We start from the raw sequence: 14,339 nt of genomic DNA, 5'->3' as shown, positions 1-14,339 counted from the left end.
AAGTATAAACTGTAACAAAATAGGTATTATTGAAATATGTAAACTAAATCAAAGCCTAAAAATATTGTTAGCATTAAAACATGGTTGATCGAGGTTTCTAATACATGAGAGATATATATATATATATATATATATATATATATATATATATATATATATATATATATATATATGTGTATAATATATATAAAAAAATTATTTTTTTATTAAAACATTAATGCAAAAAAAAACTGGTTTAAACCAAAATTTTTTTTTTTCTTTTAAACTTTTTTCAGCCCTGTAAATTTAAGCAAATTTCATGGGTGCTAGCAGAAATCGATCAAAACAGTTGAATTACTTGGTGTCCTAAACAACAATTGCATCTACTCTTTAGTGCTTACTTTGGGAATTCAAGCTGCTGGAATTTGTTGGTCTGACCAATTTTTCTTTTGGTTTTTATGTTTACTGTATAACTTCAGCATTTAATGAAAACGTTATATGTAATTAGAAGGCTAGGTATTTAAATACTTTTGTCACATTCAAGTAAAAATGAAAGGTTATCACCATAATCCAATGAGATGTTTGTATATGCATTTATAAAAAAAAAAAATATGGGTTTGAAACCTGTTTTCAGAGTCCCCCAAATATGAGTTGTAAGGCATTCAGTTAAGAATTGCAACTGTAAGGGTCCCATAACAATAGTGCATTGATACCCGTTTCTCCAACTACACTTTTACGGACCCTCTTTATAAATTATTTTTCTTTCAGTTGCACAGAACAGTGAAAAACTCCAAGACAGTCCATGTGTGTTTGTGCTATCGCCAAGACAAGTGGACCTGATAAAAAATTCAAGGTACTCTTCTGCATCCTCACTGTGGAAACTGAAGCACTTTGCTATACTAGCAGCGACTGCTTATTTTGTATTAATATTTGGATGGGAGAGCAAGTTTAGCCTAGCCTAAAGGGTAAATTTTGTAAAAGTCACAAAGATATTTGATATTGATACTTGGCACCCACACAAGAAAATGATCAGCTTGCTGGGTGCCTTCCACAGCAGAAACAGCAGTAGAACATAAGAAGTTGGCGGCACTCAGTCTCACAAAATATACGCTCAGGGCGACACACGTGTCTTAATGCAACGTTTCAGTTCAATGCAACCTCCGTCATTCCTGACAAGTTGTCTGGTTGCAATAAACCGAAACGTTGAATTAAGACAGGAGTGTTGACCTGAGCTTATATTTTGTGAGGCCATGAGTGCCGCCAACTTCTCGTGTGTGTGTGTGTATATGTATAGATAAAGATATTAAAAAACAATAAGACCCTACTATGCGTTTAGGTGAGGAGCTACACCTTAGGGAGTACCCCGTGTTATACGGGGCACATTAAGAATAGATGCAGGTGGTTCCCAAAAGAGCTAATGTATAGCTTAAATGTGTCAATATCACCTAAATAACCCAATTTTAAAGGGTTAGAAACGATGAGTTGAATAAAACATTTTTCTCTATCGTCCTTGTGGATGCTGGGGTTCCTGAAAGGACCATGGGGAATAGCGGCTCCGCAGGAGACAGGGCACAAAAAGTAAAGCTTTCCGATCAGGTGGTGTGCACTGGCTCCTCCCCCTATGACCCTCCTCCAGACTCCAGTTAGATTTTTGTGCCCGGCCGAGAAGGGTGCAATCTAGGTGGCTCTCCTAAAGAGCTGCTTAGAGGATACGGCCGCCCTCAAGGAGCCAGCTGATAGGAAGCTGGAAAGATATCCTAAAAAGTATATACACACATACGGTGGTTATACTGCGACCAGCGATCGCCATCAGCCTGGAGATGCAGTGCTGGGTTGGCTTGGTCGGATTCCCTGACTGAAAATATTTTATTCATATAGAGCATTTAATAGGATGCATTCTATATATATGTACGTGAGATGCACAGAGGGATATTTGCTCTCTGGCATCAAGATAAGTACGTTGTCCATATCACCCAGAAGATGTCATGGACACGACAGTGGTCAGGTGATACAGATCCCATACGGCACATGGAAGTATTGCCGTATAAAGGGAAGGAGTTAGTTGGGGTCGGTCCATCGGACCTGGGGACCACGGCAACAGCTGGGAAATCCAACCTTTTTACCCCAAGTTACATCTCAGCTGAAAAAGACACCGTCTTTTCAGCCTCAATCCTTCTTTTCCCATGAGGGCATGCAGGCAAAAGGCCAGTCATATCTGCCCAGACATAGAGGTAAGGGAAGTAGACTGCAGCAGGCAGCCCCTTCCCAGGAAAAGAAGCCCTCCACCGCGTCTGCCAAGTCCTCAGCATGACGCTGGGGCCATGCAAGCGGACTCAAGGTGGGGGGGTAGTCTCAAGAGTCTCAGCGCGCAGTGGGATCACTCGCAGGTTGACCCCTAGATAGTACAAGTATTATCCCAGGGGTACAGATTGGAGAGTCGAGACATCTTCTCCTCGCAGGTTTCTGAAGTCTGCTTTACCAACGGCTCCCTCCGACAGGGAGGCAGCATTGGAAACAATTCACAAGCTGTATATCCAGCAGGTGATAATCAAAGTACCCCTCCTACAACAAGGAAAAGGGTATTATTTTTCCACACTATATTGTGGTACTGACGCCAGACGGCTTGGTGAGACATAGTCTAAACTGAAATCTTTGAACACTTACTTAAAAGGTTCAAATCGAGATGGAGTCACTCAGAGCAGTGATAGCGAACCGGAAAAAAGGGGACTATATGGTGTCCCTGGACATCAAGGATTACCTCCATGTCCAAATTTGCCCTTCTCAACAAGGGTACCTCTGGTTCGTGGTACAGAACTGTCAATATCAGTTTCAGACGATGCCGTTTGAATTATCCACGGCACCCCAGGCCTTTTACCAAGGTAATGGCCGAAAAGATGTTTCTTCAAAGAAAAAAGGCATCTAAATTATCCCTTACTTGGACGATATCCTGAAAAGGGCAAGTTCCAGAGAACAGTTGGAGGTCGGAAGAGCACTATCTAAAGTAGTTCTACGACAGCACGACTGGATTCTAAATATTCCAAGAATCGCAGCTGTTTTCCGACGATACGTCTGCTGTTCCTAGGAATGATTCTGGGCATAGTCCAGAAAAAGGTGTTCCTCCGGGAGGAAAAAGCCAAGGAGTTATTCGACCTAGTCAGAAACCTCCTAAAACCAGGCCAAGTATCAGTGCATCAATGCACAGGAGTCCTGGGAAAAATGGTGGCTTCTTACGAAGCGATTCCATTCGGCAGATCTCAGGGGATTTGCTGGACGAATGGTCCGGATCGCATTTTCAGATGCATCAGCGGATAATCCTGTCTCCAAGGACAAGGGTGTCTCTTCTGTGGGGGCTGCAGAGTGCTCATCTTTTAGAGGGCAGCACACTCAGCATTCAGGACTGTGTTCTGGGGACCACGGATACCAGCCTGAGAGGCTGGGGAGTAGTCACACAGGGAAAAAATTTCCAAGGAAGTGTGGTCAAGTCTGGAGACTTCTCTCCACATGAATATACTGGAGCTAAGGGCAATTTACAATGCTCTGAGCCTAGGAAGACTCCTGCTTCAAAGTCAACCGGTGCTGATCCAGTAGGACATCATCATGGCGGTCGCCCACGTTATCAGACGGGGCGACACAAGAAGCAGGAGGGCAATGACAGCAAGGATTCTTCGCTGGGCGGAAAATCATGTGATAACACTGTCAGCAGTGTTCATTCCGGGAGTGGGCAACTGGGAAGATTTTCTCAGCATAAATGAATTCCACCCGGAAAAGTGGAAACTTAATCTGGAAGTTTCCACATGATTGTAAACCGTTGGGAAAGACCAAAGGTGGTTATGATGGCGTCCCACCTGAAGCGCCAGGTCAAGAGACACTCAGGCAATAGCTGGGACGCTCTGGTAACACCGTCGGTGTACCAGTCGGTGTATGTGTTCCATCCTCTGCTTTTCATACCCAATGTATTGAAAATGATAGGAAGGAGAGGAGTAAGAACTATACTCGTGGCTCCGGTTTGGCCAAGAAGGACTTGGTTCCCGGAACTTCAAGAGATACTAAGAAGGGTCTTGATTCGGCAAGAACCGTGTCTGTTCCGGGACTTACCGCAGCTGCGTTGACGCCATGGCGGGTGAACGCCGGATCCTAAGGGAAAGAGGCATTCCGGAAGAGGTCATCCCTACCCTGGTCAGAGCCAGGAAGGAGGTGACCGCACAACATTATCACCACTTAGGTGAAAATATGTGCCAGGGTGTGAGTCCAGGAAGGCTCCACGGAAGAATTTCAACTAGGTTAATTTCTACATTTCCTGCAAACAGGAGTGTCTATGGGTCTCAAATTGGGTCCATTAAGGTTCAAATTTCGGCCTGTTGATTTTCTTCCAGAAAGAAATTGGCTTCAGTTCCTGAAGTCCAGACGTTGTTAAGGGAGTACTGCATATACAGCCCCTTTGATGTCTCCAGTGGCACTGGGCGATCTCAACGTAGTTTTGGGATTCCTAAAAAATCACATTGGTTTAAACAACTCAAATCTGTGGATTTGATATATCTCACATGGAAAATGACCATGCTGTTGGTCCTGGCCTCGGCCAGGCGAGTGTCAGAATTGGCGGCTTTATCTCACAAAGCCATATCTGATTGTCCATTCGGACAGAGCAAAGCTGCGGACTCGTCCCCAGTTTCTCCTTAAGGTGGTGTCAGCGTTTCACCTGAACCAGCTTATTGTGGTACCTGCGGCTACTAGGGACTTGGAGGACTCCAAGTTGCTGGATGTTATCAGGGCCCTGAAAATATAGTTTCCAGGTTGGCTGGAGTCAGGAAATCTGACTTGCTGTTTATCCTGTATGCACCCAACAATGCTGGGTGCTTCTGCTTCTAAGCAGTCGATTGCTCGTGGGATTGGTAGCACAATTCAACTTGCACATTCTGTGGCAGGCCTGCCACAGTCTAAATCTGTTAAGGCCCATTCCACAAGGAAGGTGGGCTCATCTTGGGCGGCTGCCCGAGGGGTCTCGGCATTACAACTTTGCCGAGCAGCTACGTGGTCGGGGGAGAACACGTTTGTAAAATTCTACAAATTTGATACCCTGGCAAAAGAGGACCTGGAGTTCTCTCATTCGGTGCTGCAGAGTCATCCGCACTCTCCCGCCCGTTTGGGAGCTTTGGTATAATCCCCATGGTCCTTTCAGGAACCCCAGCATCCACAAGGACGATAGAGAAAATAAGAATTTACTTACCGATAATTCTATTTCTCGGAGTCCGTAGTGGATGCTGGGCGCCCATCCCAAGTGCGGATTATCTGCAATACTTGTACATAGTTATTGCTAACTAAATCGGGTTATTGTTGTTGTGAGCCATCTTTTCAGAGGCTCCGCTGTTATCATACTGTTAACTGGGTTCAGATCACAGGTTGTACAGTGTGATTGGTGTGGCTGGTATGAGTCTTACCCGGGATTCAAAATTCCTCCCTTATTGTGTACGCTCGTCCGGGCACAGTACCTAACTGGAGTCTGGAGGAGGGTCATAGGGGGAGGAGCCAGTGCACACCACCTGATCGGAAAGCTTTACTTTTTGTGCCCTGTCTCCTGCGGAGCCGCTATTCCCCATGGTCCTTTCAGGAACCCCAGCATCCACTACGGACTCCGAGAAATAGAATTATCGGTAAGTAAATTCTTATTATTCATTATATATACAATGTATACACAGAGTTCACATTTCTGTGAAATCATACAGCAAAATAGCATAAAATCTTTGTTGTAAAAACAGTTGTACTGATTGTATTTGATTGTATAGCATAATCTTCTGGTTCAGGCTTTTTCCAAAAGCCAGTTAGATCTGTTGATAAAAACCCAACGCGTTTCATCCATAGGACTTCATCACGGGTCTATTATCAATTTGCAGAAAGATGGGTAACCATCTATGTGAATATCGATCCTTGCTATATAGAGGAAATATGCAGTAGAAGAGCCAGTTTACAGTGGCCTGCTTTTTATCTACGATTTTAAAACGTATATACCTTGGGAAGTATTCGGATTCTTTTTCTACTGGACATCCTTGTCATTATCATCGCACTGTCCAGAATTTAGGATCAAAATTCACATAGATGGTTATCCTGATGAAAATGCTGGCGCACTGAAACGTTGAAGTGGTGCAGAAAGCTCTATCTTGTGGTTTTATTTCTCTTACGTCCAAGAGGATACTGGGGTCCATTTAATGCCATGAGGTATAGTTGGGTCCACTAGGAGTCATGGGCACTTTTAAGAATTTGATAGTATGGGCTGGCTCCTCCCTCTATGCCTCTCCTACTAGACTTAGTCTGGGAAACTGTGCCCAAGGAGAAGGACATACTTTGAGAGAAGGCTAGATAAGGAAAGTGGTGAGATTCTGAACCAGTATACACAACAAGAGGAAAGCCAAGCTAACCAAACTTGAAACAGGAACAGCAACGGCTGAACCAACATTACTTAACCAAGTAACAGTGCAGGAATAACGAAGCACTGGGCGAGCGCCCAGGATCCTCTCCGGCATAGGTCTGCAAACTCGGTCCTTATTACCCCACACAGTGCATGTTTTGCAGGTAACCCAGCAGGTGCACAGGTGTATTAATTACTCAGACTCATTTTAAAAGGTCCGCAAGTGGAGTTAATTATTTCACTTGTGATTCTGTGAGGAGACCTGCAAAACATGCACTGTGTGGGGTAATGAGGACTGAGTTTGCAGACCTTTGCTCTACGGACTACGAGTAAAGGATTTACCGGTAGGCTGCCGTCCAGATCTCATGTACAGTGACTGTAATACAGTGCAAACCGGAGGGCAAGGGGGCAAGTAATCTTTTTCTCTATTATACAGAGTGCCGGATAACACTATATATTAGATATTGGCAGCAGCACGCAATGCAGGATAGCGGCAAAAATGGCAAACAAAGTACTAGCATGCATAAAGAGGGGTATTGATGCAAGGGATGAGAGTGTTATATTCCCATTATATAAAGCCCTAGTGATGCCCAATCTGGAACACTGCGCACAATTTTGGGCACCCTACTACAAAAAGGATATCCTGGAGCTAGAAAAGGTTCAGAGGCGGGTGACCAAACTAATTAGAGGGATAGAGACGCTGGAATACCAGGAAAGACTTGCAAGGCTTGACATGTTCATACTAGAAAAGAGGAGATTAAGAGGGGACATGATCAACATTTATACGTTTTTAAGGGGACAATACACATAGCTTTCAGGGGATCTGTTTTTGTTAAAACCAGCACAGAAAACACGTGGACCCCCAGTTAGGTTAGAGGAGAGGAGATGCCGCACACAGAGGCGGAAAGGTTTTTTCACAGTAAGGACAGTACAAGTTTGGAATTCCCTGCCTGAGAAAGCAGTAATGGCAGACCCTGTCTATACTTTTAAGAATAGCCTAGATAAATTCCTAATGGATAAGGATATACAGGGTTATGGTGGATAGATCACGTACCATAGTTATAATAAAATGAGGGAATACAACACAACAGCCGACTATCAACAGATAAAATTAATCCTGAAAATAATAGAGTAGGAGAACATAAAAAGGTTAAGCTCAACGGACGGTTGTCTCTTTTCAACCTCACAAACTCTCTCTCTCTCTCTCTCTCTCTCTCTCTGTGTGTGTATGTTTGTGTGTATACATGTGTGTGTGTGTGTGTGTGTATGTATATATGTGTATATATATATATATATATATATATATATATATATATATATATATATATACATACACACACACACACAAAATATGTGTGTATATATACTCACATATGTACGCATACACACACACACATACATACATAGAGATATGCACCCTATACTGGTCACTCAGCCTGTCGGGGTCCCCGGATCTCAGCCAGCATCAATCCTCAGGCCAGTATAATCCTATGAAGAGTGGGAAGACTGCACCATTTTGGGGGCGGAGCTTCTCAGAGCGGACTCGACAGCGTTCAGCGCCATTTTCCTGCCTGCACAGCGCTGTCCAGGGAAGAAGCAAGTCCCTCCACAGCAATCTCCAGCTATCTCACGGTACCAGGGGGTTGTAGAAGGGGGGAGCGGGGGGGGAGGCTGCAAAACGGCTGTGTAACCTATTAAGGTGCACAGTCAGTGCTCATAAGGGGTCTCCCTTATATGTATAAAAGCGCTGTGTGTGGGTTGGCTCCAATCTCTGTGTCTCTCTTGCCATTCTTGGGGAGAATCTGTCTGTATCCCCTGTGTGTGTGTGTGTGTGTGTGTGTGGAGTGTTTGTGGTCACCAATAACAATGTCCAGGGACTCTGTGTCAAATGCTGCAGAGGATTTGTCCTCTCAAGATGATCCCATTCCATGTAATCAGGATTGCACTGATTTAGCACAGATTCCAGCAAGGGAGCCGGAATGGTTATCCTCTATCAAAAATATGATTTCTCAGATTTCACAGAGGGTTGCACAAAATGAATCTGCTACCCAGGTGCTGCAGAATATGGCAGTCTGGCCCAGTTCTGGTACCTCAGGTCCCCCCGCTGTGTACTCCCATAAGCGTCCTTTATCACAAATTATGCAGGATGACACCGATACAGATTCTGACTGTGATGATAGGGTACGGGGAACAGCATCTCTTGCTAAAGAGGTGCAGTTGATGATAGAGGCTATTAGGGATGTGGTGAATATTAATGATACACCACCTGAGCAGGTTGAGGAGGCTTACTTCACTGAGAATAAGAAAGCCTCACTAACCTTCCCTGCGTCAAAATAATGAAATGCTATTTTTGATAAGGCTTGGGAAAACACTGCTAAAAATTTCCAGATCCCTAAGAGGGTTCAGGTAGCATTTCCTTTCCCTGTTGAGGATAGGAAAAAATGGGAAAACCCGCCTATTGTTGACGCGTAAGTATCCAGACTTTCAAAAAAGGTGGTGTTGCCTGTTCCGGGATCTACCGCCTTGAAAGAGCCGGCTGATCGTAAGATTGATAATGCGCTCAAATCCATGTACACGGCTTCAGGGGCTATACTGCGTCCCACTATTGCCAGTGCTTGGATTGCCAAAGCTATAGTAAAGTGGTCTGGCACCTTACTTGAAGATTTGGATACTATGGATAAATATTATGATGGCTTATTTTTGCGCAACATTCAGGATTCAGCGGGATTTCTGGTGGCATCCATGAAAGATCTGGGTTCCATGGCTGCAGGAATTTCTTCCATCTCTGTCTCAGCGCGGCGAGGACTGTGGCTACGTCAATGGTCTGCCGACACAGAATCCAGGAGAAGTGTGGAGTCCCTACCGTATACAGGTCAGGCTCTCTTTGGGGAAGGCTACAGCGGGTAAGTCTCCCTTTCTTCCCTCAGCTGCTCCTGCTCCGAAGAAACGGTTTTCTTTACCTACATCACAGCCTACGAAGCCCAGAAAGGCCAGGCCGTCCAACACCACCTTTTGGGGAGATATGCCCAAGTCCAAGAGACCCGCTGCGGCAGGTTCCCAGGAACAGAAACCTGTTTCAGGTACACCAAAGTCCTCCGCATGACGGTGGACTGCTGGTCCCGGAGGTGGGGCCGGTGGGAGCGAGACTCTGGCAATTCAGTCACGTCTGGGTGTCGTCCGGCCTAGATCCCTGGGTGCAAGATATTGTGTCCCAGGAGTACAGGCTGGAGTTCCAAAATATCCCCCCTCACCGATTTTTCAAATCAGGTTTGCCAGGTCTGCTGGCAGACGAGACGGTCCTACAAGCCGCCGTCCAGAAGTTGGTGGAGTCACAAGTCATTGTGCCCGTACCACCTCATATGCACAACAAGGGTTACTATTCGAACCTTTTCATGGTACCGAAACCGGATGGTTCGGTCAAGCCCATTCTGAACCTAAAGTCACTAAACCTCTTTCTGAAGGAGTTCATGTTCAAAATGAAGTCTCTTTAAGAGCGGTGATATCAAGTCTGGAAGAGGGGGAATTCCTGGATATCAAGGATGCGTACCTCCACATTCCGATCTGGCTGCCGCATCAGGCGTATCTCCGCTTTACCTTGTTGGACTGTCATTTCCAGTTCCGGGCCCTGCCATTCGACCTCTCAACGGCACCGAGGGTATTCACCAAGGTGGTGGCAGAGATGATGGTTCTCCTTCGCAGACAGGGGGTGAACATCATTCCATATCTGGACAATCTGCTGATAAAGGCATTGTCCAGGGAGAAACTATTGCGGTCCATTGCTCTCACGACAGATCTTCAGTGTCCACGGTTGGATTCTGAACCTTTGAAAATCACACTTGGAACTAACCATGAGGTTGTCCTTTCTGGGGATGATCCTCGACACGGAAGTACAGAGGGTCTTTCTTTAACTGAAAAAAGCGTTGGTGATGCAAACAATGGTCCGGGATGTCCTGAAGCCAGCCCGGGTGTCGGTTCATCAATGCGTTCGCCTTCTGGGAAAGATGGTGACCTCTTACGAGGCTCTCCAGTATGGAAGGTTTCGTGCTCTGTTCTTCCAACTGGATCTCCTGGACAAGTGTTTAGGATCTCATCTGCACATGCACCTGAGAATTCATCTGTCGCCAAAGGCCAGGATTTCGCTCCTCTGGTGGCTCCAACTACCTTACCTTCTGGAGGGCCGAAGGTTCGGGATTCAGGACTGGTTTCTTCTAACCACGGATGCAAGCCTCCGGGCCTGGGGCGCAGTCACTCAAGGGGAGACCTTCCAAGGAAGATGGTCAATTCTGGAAGTCGGCCTTCCGATAAACCTTCTGGAATTAAGAGCCGTATACAACGGTCTTCTTCAGGCGGCCCATCTTCTAAGAAATCGGGCCATTCAAGTGCAGTCGGACAATGTAACAGTGGCTTACATAAACCGACAGGGCGGAACGAAGAACAGAGCTGGCATGGCGGAGGTAACAAGAATCCTCCTTTGGGCAGAAAAACACGCGTTGGCGCTGTCGGCAATCTTCATTCCGGGAGTAGAAAACTGGGAAGCAGACCGATCTCCATCCAGGGGAGTGGGGTTTCCATTTGGAGGTGTTCAAAGACATAATAGACCTTTTGTGGATTACCCCAAATAGACATGATGGCTTCTCGTCTCAACAAGAAGCTTCTGCGTTATTGTTCCAGGTCGAGGGACCCACAGGCAGTGGCAGTGGATGCCCTGGTGTCTCCGTGGGTGTTCCAGTTGGTGTACGTGTTTCCAGCACTCCCGCTCATCCCAAGAATCCTAAAGCTCGTAAGGAGAACAAGAGTTCAAGCGATCCTCATTGCTCCAGACTGGCCGAGAACGGCTTGGTACACGGACCTTCTGGATCTACTACAAGAAGAGCTGAGGCCCCTTCCTCTTCGAGAGGACTTGCTGCAGGGCCGTTCGCCTATCAGGACTTACCACGTTTGATGGCATGGAGGTTGAACGCCTGATACTAGCTGGGAAGTGCTTTCCGAACAAGGTTATTCCTACCCTGATACAGGCTAGGAAAGGGGTAACGTCTAAACATAACAATCGTATTTGGAAAAAATGTGTCTTGGTGTGAGTCCAAGAGGTTTCCTACGGTGGAGTTTCAACTGGGACGGTTTCTCCTCTTCCTGCAGGCAGGGGTGGATATGGGCCTGAGGTTGGGATCTGTGAAGGTCCAGATTTCGGCCCCATCCATTTTCTTCCAGAAACAATTGGCTGCCCTCCCTGAGGTTCAGACCTTTTTGAAGGGAGTTCTGCACATCCAGCCTCCCTTTGTACCGCCTATGGCGCCATGGGATCTTAACTTGGTGTTGCGGTTTCTCCAGTCTGACTGGTTTTAGCCTCTGCAAGAGGTAGAGGTCAAGTTTCTTACGTGGAAGGTTCTCACTTTGTTGGCCTTAGCTTCTGCTAGACGCCGGAGTTGGGGCTTTGTCTTGTAAGAGCCCCTACTTGATCTTCCATGAAGATAGAGCTGAGCTCCGGACACGTCAGCAGTTTCATTCCGAAGGTTGTGTCGGCATTTCATATCAACCAACCTATTGAGGTGCCAGTTGCTACTGACTCCTCAATTTCATCTAAGTCCTTTTAGATGTGCCAAGGGTTTAAAGATCTATGGGGGTAATTCCAAGTTGATCGCAGCAGGAAATTTTTTAGCAGTTGGGCAAAACCATGTGCACTGCAGGGGAGGCAGATATAACATTTGCAGGGAGAGTTAGATTTGGGTGGGTTATTTTGTTTCTGTGCAGGGTAAATACTGGCTGCTTTATTGTTACACTGCAATTTAGATTGCAGATTGAACTCACCACACCCAAATCTATCTCTCTCTGCACATGTTATATCTGCCCCCCCCTGCAGTGTACATGGTTTTGCCCAACTGCTAAAAAATTTCCTGCTGCGATCAACTTGGAATTACCCCCTATGTGAGGAGGACTGCTCATCATATAAAATTGGACTCTGTTTGTCCTTTATGACCCCAAGAAAATTTGGTGTGTTGCTTCTAAATAGACTATCTCTCGCAGGATCAGGTTCACTATCCAGCATGCGTATTCTAAGGGGGATTGCAGTGTCCTAAGTCTATTAAGGCCCACTCTACTCGTAAGGTGGGCTCTTCCTAGGCGGCTGCCCGGGGTGTCTCGGCATTACAACTCTGCCAAGCGGCTACTTGGTCTGGGTCGAACACGTTTGCAAAGTTTTAAAAGTTCGATACTTTGGCCTCTGAGGACCTTAAGTTTGGTCAATCAGTTCTGCAGGAGCCTCCGTGCTCTTCCTCCCGTTTTGGGTGCTTTGGTACATCCCTGTGGTACTAATGTGGACCCCAGCATACTCTAGGACGTAATAGAAAATAGGCACAGTATCTAGACAGAGTCTGGTAGGAGGGGCATAGAGGGAGGAGCCAGCCAACTCTCTCAAACTCTTAACGTGCCAATAGAGGGAGGAGCCAGTGTGGGCTGGTCCCTCCCTCTCTGCCCCTCCTACCAGACTGAAGGAAGCTCCTGAAGAGTTTTCTGCATTTATTTTCTATGTTTGTTATCAGGCAGGGCTGGTTGGCTCCAGCCTGCCTGCTTCGTGGGACTTGGGAGGGGGGGGGGGGGGGGTTAATCGTCCCGTTCCCTGCTGACAATACACTGAGCTCCTGAGGGAACTATTCTCAAGCCCCACCATGGTGAGCGTACATTTGGCATTAGCGTTAAGGGCGCAGTGGGGGCTGGCTCCAAACAACTGTCTCCCTGAAGGGCTCTTTGTGGGTTAATTGTGCATAACCTTTTCAGGTGTGTTTGTGTGGTCACATTTACATTATGTCAGGCAAAGAGTGTGTTTTCTTGTTCAGCAGAGTGTTCCTCTTCACCAGGGGGCTCACTACTGGGTACTCAGGGTTCACAAACTAGCGGGGCTGAACCGGAGTGGGTTAATTCTCTTGAAGGAATGATCTCCACTCTTTCTACAAAATTGTCCCGCAATACCTAAAACAAACTGTGGATGAGTTTATGAACAGAGACTCCGTCCCCAAACCAGCGTCTCAGTCCCCTCCCATTTGCCTGCAAAAGCGATCTCTGGCCCATTTCCTGCAATCTGACTCTGACGCTGATGGGTCAGACTTGGAGGAGGGTGAGGTAGACTTGGAGGAAGGGGATATGGCTCTGTCACAGGGAATAGAGGCTGTCAGAAATATTCTGCATATTCCTGATAAGGTGTCAGAGGAGAGTGAGGAATCTTAATTTAATGTAAAGAAGTCCTCAGTCACTTTTACTGTGTCAAAGGAATTGAATATCCTGTTTGAAGAACCATGGGTTAATCCTGATAAGAAGTTTCAGGTCCCTAAAAGGTTGCTCTCTTCTTTTCCTTTTCCTCTGTAGTATAGGAAAAAATGGGAAAATCCACAGATAGTGGACGCATCAGTCTCTAGGCTGTCACGTAAAATTGTATTGCCTGTCCCTGGTGCAGCCTGCCTAAAAGACACAGCTGATAGTAAAATTGAGACTACACTCAAATCATTGTACACAGCTGCTGTGGTGGCCCAAAGACCCACTATTGCATGTGCGTGGATTATTAAAGCTATTGCGGAATGGTCAGGTAACCTAATTGAGGGGTTAGATTCCTTAGCTAGTGCTGATGTTTGTCTTACTCCTGCAGCATATACAGGACTCTGCGAACTTTATGGTGGAAGCCATAAAGGAAATAGGCGTACTTAACGCATGCACCACCGCTATGGCAGTGTCTGCGCGCAAGGTCTTGTGGTTACGCCAGTAGACTGCTGACGCGGACTCCAGGAAAGGCGTGGAAGGCCTACCATTCACAGGAGAGGCCTTGTTTGGAGTTCAACTAGACAAATGGATCTCCACAGCTACTGCGGATAAGTCTTATGTATCTTCCTTCCGCAGTCCCCCCAACCAAGAAGACTTATTCAGCTTCTAAGTTAGTCCTTTTGGCCAAGTTCAAGGGCAAATCCAGAGGGGCTCC

At 46.3% G+C, this 14,339-nt stretch overlaps 1 protein-coding gene across 1 annotated transcript in view; it reads left to right on the top strand.

The window, feature by feature from the left end:
- PIAS4 (protein inhibitor of activated STAT 4) overlaps positions 1-14,339 on the top strand; it is a 197,686-nt gene that overhangs the window by 59,208 nt on the left and 124,139 nt on the right. Inside the window, exon 3 of the mRNA XM_063914861.1 lies at positions 748-832. Within this exon, the coding sequence (XP_063770931.1) occupies positions 748-832 (85 nt within the window). The remainder of the gene's footprint in view (positions 1-747; positions 833-14,339) is intronic.

This window comes from Pseudophryne corroboree, chromosome 1 (genome assembly GCF_028390025.1).
Source record: "Pseudophryne corroboree isolate aPseCor3 chromosome 1, aPseCor3.hap2, whole genome shotgun sequence".
Lineage (NCBI taxonomy): Eukaryota > Metazoa > Chordata > Amphibia > Anura > Myobatrachidae > Pseudophryne > Pseudophryne corroboree.
The sequence above is the reverse complement of the archived record's forward strand: the minus strand, read 5'-3'. Positions and strand labels throughout refer to the sequence as shown.